This window comes from Erythrolamprus reginae, chromosome 3, assembly GCF_031021105.1.
Source record: "Erythrolamprus reginae isolate rEryReg1 chromosome 3, rEryReg1.hap1, whole genome shotgun sequence".
Taxonomy (NCBI): domain Eukaryota; kingdom Metazoa; phylum Chordata; class Lepidosauria; order Squamata; family Dipsadidae; genus Erythrolamprus; species Erythrolamprus reginae.
Genome location: NC_091952.1, coordinates 39,891,683 through 39,903,859, shown reverse-complemented (window position 1 = coordinate 39,903,859; position 12,177 = coordinate 39,891,683). Strand labels below are relative to the sequence as shown.

The window sequence follows — 12,177 nt, the reverse complement described above, 5'->3', positions numbered from 1 at the left end:
CTAAAAAGCTAACATGGCGAAACTTTAAACTGAATACTTTAGAATAAGAAATATTTTTTTCCAAATTTAACCCAGAAATACTCTTGGTTTTTTAAGAAAACTTCCTTCCTTATTCTCTGTATGACTTCTTGTCAACCACAGTATCATTTAAATAATGTTCTAAGATCCTCCATTCCTTATAGGTCAAGCCCTCAAGCCCACTATTCAATGGCTTACATGATGGATAAATCAGATATTTTAAATCTTTCTGAATTTCAGGCACCCCATGAGACAACAGAGTGAAAGTTCATTAAAGATTCTTGACCCAAACAGCAGACCCCCACAGTTAAAACAAAGAATCGACTGTAAAGCTTCCATGTACTGTAGGCTCCTTGACAGAAAGGGCCTCTGTGGGAGGAGGATGTCAAGCCAGCAAAAAAGCATTGTGGGCATCACCTCCCTTGTTCCGCCTGCTGAGAAAGAGCAACAATGTTTGCTACACTGGTCCATCAAACTCTTGCACAAGGATACTCCAAGAGCTAGAGTTCACCAGCAATGGACCACGATGGAAGAGAATCCTAAGCAATACAGCAAATGACAGTTTTAACAGAATAACGACTGCAAGTTTGCATCATGCTCAATAAAAAAGCTTGATTGAGAAAGCAGAGAAAGCAGCTACAGGAGAGCTTCCATTTTTTGGTTCTATGGAAAGGTAATGTCATTTTTACCTTGTACGCAATGGGCCAAAGTTCAACAGGAACAGTATTTCTTAATACAGACACATGGAAACAGAAGCAATATTACTAAAATTGAATGTCTACAATGTGCCACTTAAAGCTGTAATATTCTTTGTTGAAAGGCAAGAAAAAAATATTTACATAGTTAATGGAGAAAAGTTAATGGCTTTTGTAAGAAGCAAACTGATCTGCTGAAATGATTATGTTTTGTATAAAATAACATAAGAAAATTATTTGAAATCTTCAGTCATTCTCCATTTCTCTACCAATCCATGAGAGAGTTTTACCCTGACCATCTATTCATAAATTCAAGGTATACAGCCCATATTTCCAATCAACAGAAGCTCATAACAAAAAAAATTACAAAATTAAAAGTTCAGCACTAGTACTAAAAAATAAAATTGGAAATGCTGGTAAAAACATACAGATAGGGACAGGGGGGACAACGGGGACTGACATAATTCTGAAGGGTTTTCATCCACATTCAAAATAGTTGTATAAATGAAAGATGCATACATATGTACACTTATTATCAGTCTGCTAGAGTATGTTATCAGAAGCCCTAATCTCATACCTGACATTACATATCTAGTGCCATGTTTGCACATGCACACCACTGACTCCATTACAAACATAATAATAAACACATGGGGTGCTAAAGATAGAATTAATGCACACAGTCCCTTTTTCCACCACCATAAAATATGGAAGAATATGCTTGAACTAGTTTGCCTGATAACATTTTTAAAACAAGTGTAGGCAACTTTAGGGCCAAACTCATTATGTTTTTGCATCATTCCTTGATTTTCAATTACAAACAAGAGTTCTCATTCCTCGCCAGCATCTTTGGCTTGGCTTACAATATAATTCTTATCATTTCAAAGAAGGGGTCACAGATATGCCACCAGTAGCATAGGGGATTAAAAGTATGAAGGAACAAAGACGTTCCCTTATACCAATTACTGTCTCTTTCAGGAAGATTCCAGGCAGTAGGTTTTTTTCCACCTTCCTTTCCTAAACTTTGACCCCTTCTTCATAAAAACAAGGTACTCTACCATTGGGCCACTGCCGAAACATCTTGCAGACATGAAGAGTATGCTTAGCTTTAAACAGAGCAAGTACTGGTCCAGTAAAACAGAAATGTTTAGTCTAACTTCTCAGAAGTTGTACCCAAAGGATCCACACATTTAAATGTAGACAGTTTGTGGTACAAAAATCTAAAATCCAGATGGCACTTACCCCCATGTTATGATTAAAACCCTTCTCACTCCCGCACCCTTGAAAGACCTGGGTTATTTCTTTATATATACATTATGTGCACAATAGTACGCACAAATATTTTTAAATCTTATGTTTTTCAGGTTTTGTTTTTTCTTCCAAAGTATTTTAAAGAGAAAACATGTACAGCAACATTAGTGATCAATAAAGATACTAGACAAAAAGTTAATGTTGACATTATTTCTATATGTATATGCTTATATAAAGATGTGTATATAGCTTGGTATGTGAATAATATTGGAACATCCTTAGGCTTTTTTCCCAGCTTAAACTCTTTAATTCTGGGACAGAATGGCAATGAAACTTGCATGCCATGGCAAGCTCATTACTTTTGGGATTCTCTTTTCTTTTGTATATCATCAAGCAGTATACTACTCCACAGAAAGCAACATATATCACAACCAAAGCCAAACATTTGCTTTTGTTACTGCAAGCACAAGTTGCACAGAACTCAGCCCTTAACATCCTGTAAACAGGAAGTGAAGCTGCCTCATTAACAACGTTTGCAGGCTATTGCTCTGTAAAAGAAAGAAGAGGCCAACTATAATTCAGTTAACTTGCAAACAATTATAAATAAGAAATTTAACTATCAGACAAAAACTGTATTACCGTAACTATTTAGGTTAGAGAGGATCATTTTGCAGGATTAAGTTCTACAATTTCACATTTTGAGGCCTAGGCCTTTTAGTTAATCATTTCTTTGCATGTTTTCATGAGCACCCTTGTCCTTCCTGCAACTTTGCTGCATATGCCACGTTTAACCAGCAGCATTTCAGTCACAAGTTTGAAAAGTCTCCTATAATTATAGTCATCCCAGAAAGTCTTGACAAAGGCATGTGTGTTTTAAAAACAGTTATATCCGCTCGCAGATACAACTGTTAGCCTACCCTGCTATTCACTAACTTTAAAACTCAGAAAGAGGTCCACCTAATACAATGGCCCTTTTCCCCTCATTGCTCAGATTCCACACAAGAAGTAACAAGCTGACCCTTTCACATGGCAAGAGACAAGGGGGCCTGCAACCACTGGATTCTTAACACAGGATTTAAAAAATAATCACAATCCTCATTTTAGCCCGACTGGACGTTCATTGTGTCTTAATCCAAAGCAGTTTTTACTGTACTGTTAAGATATTTATATATTTCTTCGCCCAGCACTACCAAAGCCCCTCCTGCAGCTTGCTCGAGAAAGGCTCCAGAATCAGGTCCCACCCAACGCTAAACAAAACGGCCTACACATTTATTTGGCTAGCAACGAAAAGAAACACCCCCCTCCCCTTTCTATACCATTCACAGCACACATACACGAACACGCTAATTCGTGCATTTAATGCAAACCCGCGCGACACACTTTTGCACATTTTAGCAGCACGTTTTCGCCCCGGCAACCCAACGCCCGGTTTCCTGGAAGGCAGCTCCAGGAAAAAGCGGTGGCATTACCGGTGGCCGTTCCAGAGCAGGCCTCTGCGTGACGGTCTCCAACCTGGCGGGCTGCGGGGTGGCAAAGAGCAGGAGCTCGGCGTCGCGGTCTCCTTCGGACGCGGGGAACTGGTCTGGCGTGGAAATGATCACGATCTGCTGTTCCATCACATGGATGGCCTCCGCTCCCCTCAGCAAGGCTTCCAGGTCTGCCACATTCTGAGCGACTTCCAGGCCCTCCAGAGACATGGCACAAAGCGCGGGGACTCACATGCCCGAGAATTTTGGGAGGAAGGCAGGCGGGGGGTGGGGGAAGTGGGGGCGGCGGCGGGGGGGAGCCCGGGTTGCACCCCCCTTTCCTCTCCACAACACCTCAGGAAAATCGAAACTGCCCCCCCGCCCGCCTTTGAGGCCCCCACCCCACCCCCGGAATCAAAGTCGCCTCAGCGGACTAAAGCCATCGTCCCGGCCGCTGTGGTTGGAGGGAGACACCGAATGGCAGAGGCTGGTAGGATGATGGAACACGCCCCATCCTCTTTTTTTAAGAGCGGAGGCCCGGGAAATGGTGTCCGGGGGGAGCCGCATGCAGCCAAGGCCGTCGGTTGAAAGGCGAGAGCGAGGAAGGAGAGCACCAGGGCGGCCGTGCAGGACATCGACGAGGGAGGAAAGCGGGAAAGGAAGGGGGGCGGGTTACAGGCAGCAGCGCATCGCGGGGCACTATTCCATCCACGCTCTCCGGGCCAGCGCCGACTTTCCCAGCTGCCCAGCTTTGTTCCAAGTCGGGTCGCTCCGAGATTGGCCCCGGCCAAAAAAAAAAAAATCCAACGGAAGCTTTTTCCCCTTCCCCTTCCCACCCCCCGCCCGTCTTTTGCACCAGCGAGCTCCGGCAGATCCGCTCGCGCTCAACTCCGGCACTGTTATTGTTCCCAGCTGGTCCCGGCCTCGCACACGTTTGCGCGCCAAGTCCTTTTGCCGCGAAAGCAGCACGAGCAGGCTGCCGTCGCTCCCATTGGCTGAGTCAGCCACATCAACATTCGGCTGGAGGGGAGAGCCGCCCTTTGATTGGCCGGCGCTCACGAGATTGATACCTTGACGCCGTCCTGTCATTGGTCGCCGTCGGAGCGCGGGGGTGACGGCTCGAAGCGTTTCTGACAGCCCTCCAATGGTAGCGGCCCGGGTTGCGGAAGAGGGGGGAAGGAGGCTGACCAATCGGAGGAAAGACGCGGAGAGCATGTGAGGAAAGGAGGCGTAATTGTGGCGTGAGAGAAATCTCGCAAGGGCGCCTTGTTGTGTTTTCGCCCCGCGATGCTTGTTTAGCTACTACTGTAGATCGTTTTAGCGCCTGCAAACGTAGCTCAAACCTAAGGGGCGGGGGAAACAAAAGTAATCCTCCAATTCGGGTTAGTAAGTAATAGTACTGTAATAGAAGATTTTACTATTAAGCGGAAACATTGTAGTTTAAATCCTTTGCCGTGGCGGTGAAATTGAAAACGGTGTCCGTGCCATTTTATACGGGGTTTTTTTTCCAAGGGCGGGGGGGGGATCGTGAATGGGTGCATTCGGGCTTATAATCTTTAACCTTAGACTATGTACAATTGACCTCTTCCCCCTTTCTAAGGTCTGTAAGGGGTGTGCATAAGCGCACCATTGTACCTACCGTCCCTGTCCTATTGTCTGCTATCATTACTTTGTATCATTACTTATCTAATGTTTTATTTGTACAAATTAGCATTCTATAATTGTTTGACAAATAAAATAAAATAAAACACAACATTTCCACTCAGCTCAGTTCTGTCCCTCCTCCCATTCATTTTGTGTAGCCCAGATAGGTGGCAGCACCTAGCCAACAGTGGAAGCTTAAAAAAAGGAAGGAGGTAACAGTTGGAAGGGACCCTAGAGGTCTTCTAGTCCAGTCCTTTGCTCAAGCAGGAGACCCTTCCAGACAAGTGGCTATCCAGTGTCTTTAAAAGCCTCCACTGGTGGAACACCTACAACTTTTGAAGTTGGGACTAGGTTATTGTATTCTCCACAAAGGACATACCCAAGATCTGCAGACTAGAATGGGAAATGAATAATAAAAACAAAGGCATTCTTTATTGCTGTAAGGAAAAGTGTACAACATCCTGAAATAAACTTATTTTTTTAAAAAATAAAACTTAATCAGCATGCTAAATGTGAGCGTGCATACAAGCAGCTTATACTTACAAACATGCTTATTGCCGAGGGACAGTAAGTTGGTTGATTATGGTAGTTTTATTTGAAAAGGTTTTTTTTATTTTCCTGTTAAAGCTAAGTCTGTTGCTACTTCATTGAAATATTTGCATTGTACAATATAGGAAATGCAGGTTATTGTACTGTACAACCTAACCCATTACAGATCAATCTCTCCACAGTAAGTTTGAATGCAGTATTTTCCAATAGATTTAATTTACGCATCCAACAGATTTAATTTACACATTTCAAACTACGGTGTATGTAAAATGTCAAGTAATGTATATGAGTAGTACTGTATATAGATAGCAATCTGTTACTGGCCAGACCATTCATCATAATTTAGACTTTACACTGAGAGGCAACAGGCTTCAGATATTTTCACTAACATTATATTGAAAGGACAGATAGAGGTCCTTTGGACTTTTTCTACTCAAATATATGCTCTTATATCACTCAAATTCAGATATGCAGTATATATGACACATGTATTGGAATTACATATTGTTTTCTTTCTCAGTGAATTTCAGTATTACTCAGTTGCATAATGCAATAACGTTTGCTATTGGTGCATCAAATTACCATGATGTCCTTTTTACATCTCATTCCTATGGTGGGAAAAATAGATTCTCTTGATTTTATTTCAAGAAAGTTATCCTGATTATATTTTCTGGGTCTATTTTTGAAACCTAATGTTTACTTCCTGATAAGAATGTGTTGTTACTTTTTCTGTTTCTTAAATTTTAGGGGGGGGGGGGGGGGTTGTGTGCATTAGGAACTTATTTTTTACTAACAACCACAATGGAGTTTCATCTCAAATTTCTTAAGCTAAAATTTCAGAGACAGGAAAAAAAAGATAACAGCATATTACTATCAGGAAATAAACACTTGGCTTCAAAAATACACCCAGAAAATATGGTCAAGATTATGAAGTTACTTTATGTGTCTTCTAATGTGCATTAGGTTGATAACCAATATAATAAAATAATTTTTAAAAATCCAAGATTCAAAATGATGAAGTTGCATTCTAACAGTGCCCTGAAGCAATTTCCTGTTGAGATAGTTTAGTAGATATATTTTGCTTTTATGCAGGGAATCTATTTGTCATATGTGAAATTGGGAAATATTTCCTCCAGGTTGCGTTGGCTAACGCCTCTGAAGAGGAAAATAAGGTCATTGCACCTACACTGTGCTACATTTTGTTTCACATTTTTCTTCTTCTAGTAATATACTAATCTGATTAATAAAATATAAGTTTATCAGCTTTACTAAAGGGAATTTGCATGGTTTGCTTATATTTGTTGCTGTAGAGATGCTTTCAAGACACTGCATGAAATACACTATAAACTATGCTTAAAATGCTGTGCATTTTAAACATGGTGAATGAGAGCAAAATGGATTACTTGTGTATTTAATAATTATATGATGGATTGAAATGTTAACTTTCCTTGGATTGAAGTCAGATCAAATGGCAATGCTTTATCTGTTGGATTTCTTATTTGTTTCAGATACAAAAAACTTGCTGAAAACAGAATTCAAGAAACTACTAACAATTTCCACTTTTTTTCTAAGACTTTAGTCTTCAGAAGATAGATCACATTCTATAATACTTTTTAATTATTTTCCATCAACTTTGAAAGCATTTGTAAGTATTTGTTTTATGTTCATACTTGAAATGTAGATATTTATCCATAAAATTATTCCTAATCATGTTTTAATATTGTAGTGGCGTTAGTCTGCTGCTGATAAACTTGCAAACCATATTGAAACTTGTTAAAAAAAAGTTTCCTATGATTCAGTTTTATAAATATTCCTGGACAATATAATGTGGCAAGGTTCTATTGTTTGAAAAAGTCTAATAGCTTAATTGAAAGTTTTAAAAACAACCCAAACAGGTTTTACTCTGATTAGATATAACAAACTAATAGTTCCGGTTTACTTGTAGAGCTCCATGTGTGTCATATAAAAATTGAAAGTCTAAACCTGTATTGGTATTCTATACAAAGAAGTCCATTTAGAACTTGTCATTTTCTGCTGTAAATAAAAATAAAGATGAATTAAAATTATGTTATACTGCAGTTTAGAACCGGAGAGCACTCATCCCTCCAAATTCAAGCTGGAGATGTAAAAATCCAGGTGAATAGTAGAAAGCTTTCTGCCATATGGTCATAGAGAAAACTTATACTTTTTACTAATATTTTGTGATTGCCAGTAGTCCTGGTAATCCAACTGCTTCAGCATGTAAAATAAAGCAAGATATAAATAGATCAATAACCCTTTACTTAGAATCTAATAACCTACTATCAAAAAAACAATTTGGATTCAGAAAGAAACTATCCTGCAACCTTCAACTACTTCACTGCAAAAACATCTGGACTACCAACCTTGATCAAGGAAAATCCATCGATGCAATATACATCGACTTCTGCAAAGCCTTTGACTCAGTGGTTCACGACAAACTTCTCCTAAAACTCAAATCCTATGGCATCTCAGGACTCCTCCACAACTGGATTACTGCTTTCCTGTCAAAAAGGCAACAAGTTGTCAAAATCGGAAGCGCCATCTCCTCCCCCGTCCCTGTCAAAAGCGGCGTTCCCCAAGGCAGCGTACTAGGTCCTACTCTTTTCACCCTATACATCAATTACCTCTGTGATAATATCGCAAGCAACTGTGTGCTTTTTGCCAATGATGTGAAACTTTTCAACACCACCGACAACACACCCACTCTCCAAAAAGACCTCAACTTTGTCTCAGATTGGTCTAACACCTGGCAACTTCAAATATCAACCAACAAATGCTCTACCCTCCACATTGGCAAAAAGAATCCAAACCACATTTATGAACTGAATAAACAAATTTTTGCAGCAAACCCACACTCAGTAAAAGACCTTGGAATACTAATATCAAATGACCTAAGTGCTAAAGCCCACTGCAACAATATCGCCAAGAAGGCTTCCAGAGTTGTTAACCTGATCCTACGTAGCTTCTGCTCTGGCAATCTCTCACGACTGACTAGAGCCTACAAAACCTATGCCAGACCCATTCTCGAATACAGCTCATCTGTCTGGAACCCACACCACATCTCAGACATCAACACTCTCGAAAACGTCCAAAGGTACTTCACCAGAAGAGCCCTTCACTCCTCCACTCGTAACAGAATACCTTACGAAAATAGACTAACTATCCTGGATCTTGAAAGCTTAGAACTGCGACGCCTAAAACACGATTTAAGTATTGCCCACAAGATCATATGCTGCAACGTCCTTCCGGTCAATGACTACTTCAGCTTCAACAGCAACAACACAAGAGCATGCAACAGATTCAAACTTAACATCAACCGCTCCAAACTTGAGTGTAAAAAATATGACTTTAACAATCGAGTTGTCAAAGCGTGGAACTCATTGCCAGACTCAGTGGTGTCAGCCCCCAGCCCCAAACATTTCTCCCTAAGACTCTCCACGATTGACCTCTCGAAGTTCCTAAGAGGCCAGTAAGGGGCGTACATAAGTGCACTGATGTGCCTATCGTCCCCTGTCCAATCTTCTTTCCTTATCTCATATATCATACATTTTCTCTCCTTTCCTCCAACCTCTCTTCTTTCTTACTTTCTATCATTATATATATATTACTTAATGTCTATTCTCCTTCATATGTATTGTATATTGGACAAAGAATAAATAAAATAAATAAAATAAACCAAGATATAGACTCAATGAAGGAAACACTGACTGCTTTAAAATCACGTACCACTTAATGGGTAATATATTTCCTATTCAGAATGTGCCCTGAATATCTCTCTTACTTTCTCTAACCTAAAAGAAACCTAAACAAAAGGACATCACTGCATAGATGATATCAAGATTAAATAAACAATATACTTTGCAAAGAAAGATGAAGAACTTCTGTTCATTCAGCAATGAAAACCTGGGGCTGATTGTGGCTTAATGTGTGAACCTTTCTTGCAAAATCAGACCAACAAGTTATGTCTCAGCATTATTCCATACAATTATACAATTGAAGAACAGACTTAATAATTTACTTTTGGTTAGAGTGCTTGAGGTATCCTGTGTTGAAGTTTGTAATATCTTCAAAGATGAAGCCAATAAAAATATTCCAAAATGCAAAAAATAAACAAAAGGGAAATGGCTGCCTCTTGATAACATTCAAAATAGCTAAAGAAAGACAGAAAACAAAAAACAAAGGAAACAAAAAAACTTTGTCCAATTACCGTATATACTCGAGTATAAGCCGACCCGAGTATAAGCCGAGGCACCATTTTTTGGCACAAAAACTGGGAAAACTTATTGACCCGAGTATAAGCCGAGGTTAGAAAATGCAGTGGTTACTGGTAACTTATAAAAATGGAAACCAATAAAATTACATTAAATGAGACATCAGTAGATTAAATGTTTTAGAATATTTATTTTAAAGAGGGTAAACAATATTTATTTCAAAGTGGGTAAATAAAAGCAATCTGATATTTACAATAAATTAAATAAAATTAAATAAATTAAAAAGTAAAAAAAGTAGTTCAATCAGCAACCAAGCTAAAACCTATGAGTCAAAATCCCTCAAAACAGGATTTTAGAGACTTAATTTTTCTCTCTATAATCCAATGATAAAGTAGAGAATCTGGAATCAACTCCCCCTGGAGAGTAGGACTGCTCCCACCCTCCTTGCCTTTCGCAAAGTCCTGAAAACACACCTATGTCGCCAGGCATGGGGAAACTGACATACCCTTAGCTGCTATGATTTCTGTATGGTTTGTCCGGATTGTATGATTGTTTTTATAAGGGGTTTTTTAAATTGTTTTTTTAATATTGGATTTGTAGATGTATTGCTTGTTGTGAGCCACTCTGAGTCCTTGGAGAGCGGCGGCATACAAATGTAATAAATTGTTGTTGTTGTTGTTATTATTATATTATTATTACTATTATTATTGGAGGTCTTCCAACCCCCTGCTTGGGCAGGAGACCCTACACTACTTCCAACCAATAACCAACAAAGAATCCCTACCCCGGTGAATGGACAGGCCTTGAGGTAGATATACGACTCCTGGCACTTTTGAAACCCTTTTGCAGAATAACCCTTTACTCCTAGTAGTAATGCTTACTCAGGGCCTCTTTTTCACTCCGAGGACCGTTTCCGCGCACATTAGACTGCCATCCCCATTTGCCCCCCCCCCCCCCCGGCCGGTCACAGACCTTTATATTCTGTTTCCTGTATTTTGCTTTTCCTAGGAATTTAATGAAAATGAATAATATTCGGGCCAGGGAAATGAGGAAAGGGGTCGGAAGAAACCCTGGCTGGGACCCTCCTTTTTGTCTTCTGAGCCACCGCAAAGGGTTTTTTGAACATTGATTTTTCGGGGGGGGTTTTCCTATTCAAGCAGGGATTCATCTAATAAAAATCAGGAGTCACTAACAGGGTATTTCCACACACAAAAAAAGAACAAAAATCCCGCACGCCAATCAACCCGTCCAAATTTCGGGCGAGGGTTGATCCCGGTCAGCGTGTGCTTCGTGATGCAATTTCAAAGACACATCCATGCAGAAGAGAAGTATTCTCCCCCCTCTCCTTTTTTCTCCCCCCTCACTTGATTTTAACAACAGTTTCACCTGAAAAACCTAAGAAAACAATCACGCAATACCGACAACAAAGCCCCATTTTCACCCACAACCCAACACAATGCAAAAAACAAAACAAAAAACCAACCCACAACACACCAGTAAACTATTCAAACTAACATGTTCCTATATAATTTTGTTATCTAACTGGACCAAAACGTTTGTTACTCAAAATCAATTTTTTTAAAAAAAAAGATTTTAAAAAAAGAAACTGGGTTGCGAAGGATGGTTTCCCTTCTCTCCCCCCCCCTCAGGTTGGGCCTCCCTAACCTCTTTATCCGTCGCTTTGTCCACTACTCCCAAAAGCGCGTAGAGGTCCAACTCCAGCAGTTCTTTATCGACCGCCATTTCCCTCACGACTCGCTTCTTCAGACGGTTGCCCACCGGGTTAATTCTCGTCTCGTCTAGCTCTTTTTTTTCCCTCCCTTGCCCGCCACACACTCCTTCGCCCCTCCCACCTCAACAGCGATTGGACTTCTGGGAAACGTGGATTTTTCTACAGAGGAACGTCTCTTCTCCGGACTGGAAGGTGGAAGTCGAGTGGACTACAATTCCCAGCGTGCCAGAGAGGAACAGACGATGCGAAGGTGGGGGGGGACTCATGAAGCAGGAATTCCCCCCCCCCACCTTCGCATCGTCTGTTCCTCTCTCGCGCCGTCGGAGCAGTTGGCTGGCAACTTTGCTGGAACGGAGAAGGGAACGTAGCTGCCCTACCCTTCCCACAGCCGCGTCACTCGGAGCCCCCTTTTACTTCCTGCTTGGAGCTCCTGCAGCTACTTCTCCGTTCCAGCAAAGTTGCCAGCCAACTGCTCCGACAGCGCGAGAGAGGAACAGACGATGCGAAGGTGGGGGGGGGGGACACTCATGAAGCAGGAATCTCCCCCCCCACCTTCGCATCGTCTGTTCCTCTCTCGTCGGAGCAGTTGG

The 12,177-nt window shown here is 40.9% G+C and overlaps 2 protein-coding genes across 2 annotated transcripts in view; one reads left to right on the top strand and one right to left on the bottom strand.

Moving 5' to 3' along the window:
* The window catches only part of E2F1 (E2F transcription factor 1), a 37,236-nt gene extending 33,495 nt beyond the window's left edge, over positions 1 to 3,741 (bottom strand). Inside the window, exon 1 of the mRNA XM_070744871.1 lies at positions 3,434 to 3,741. Coding sequence (XP_070600972.1) covers positions 3,434 to 3,661 — 228 coding nt within the window. The 5' untranslated portion in view covers positions 3,662 to 3,741. The remainder of the gene's footprint in view (positions 1 to 3,433) is intronic.
* A 3,498-nt stretch (positions 3,742 to 7,239) lies between these two features.
* Positions 7,240 to 12,177, top strand: part of ZNF341 (zinc finger protein 341) — a 75,998-nt gene continuing 71,060 nt past the window's right edge. Inside the window, exon 1 of the mRNA XM_070744869.1 lies at positions 7,240 to 7,268. The gene's annotated coding sequence lies outside the window, so the exon portion shown is untranslated. The remainder of the gene's footprint in view (positions 7,269 to 12,177) is intronic.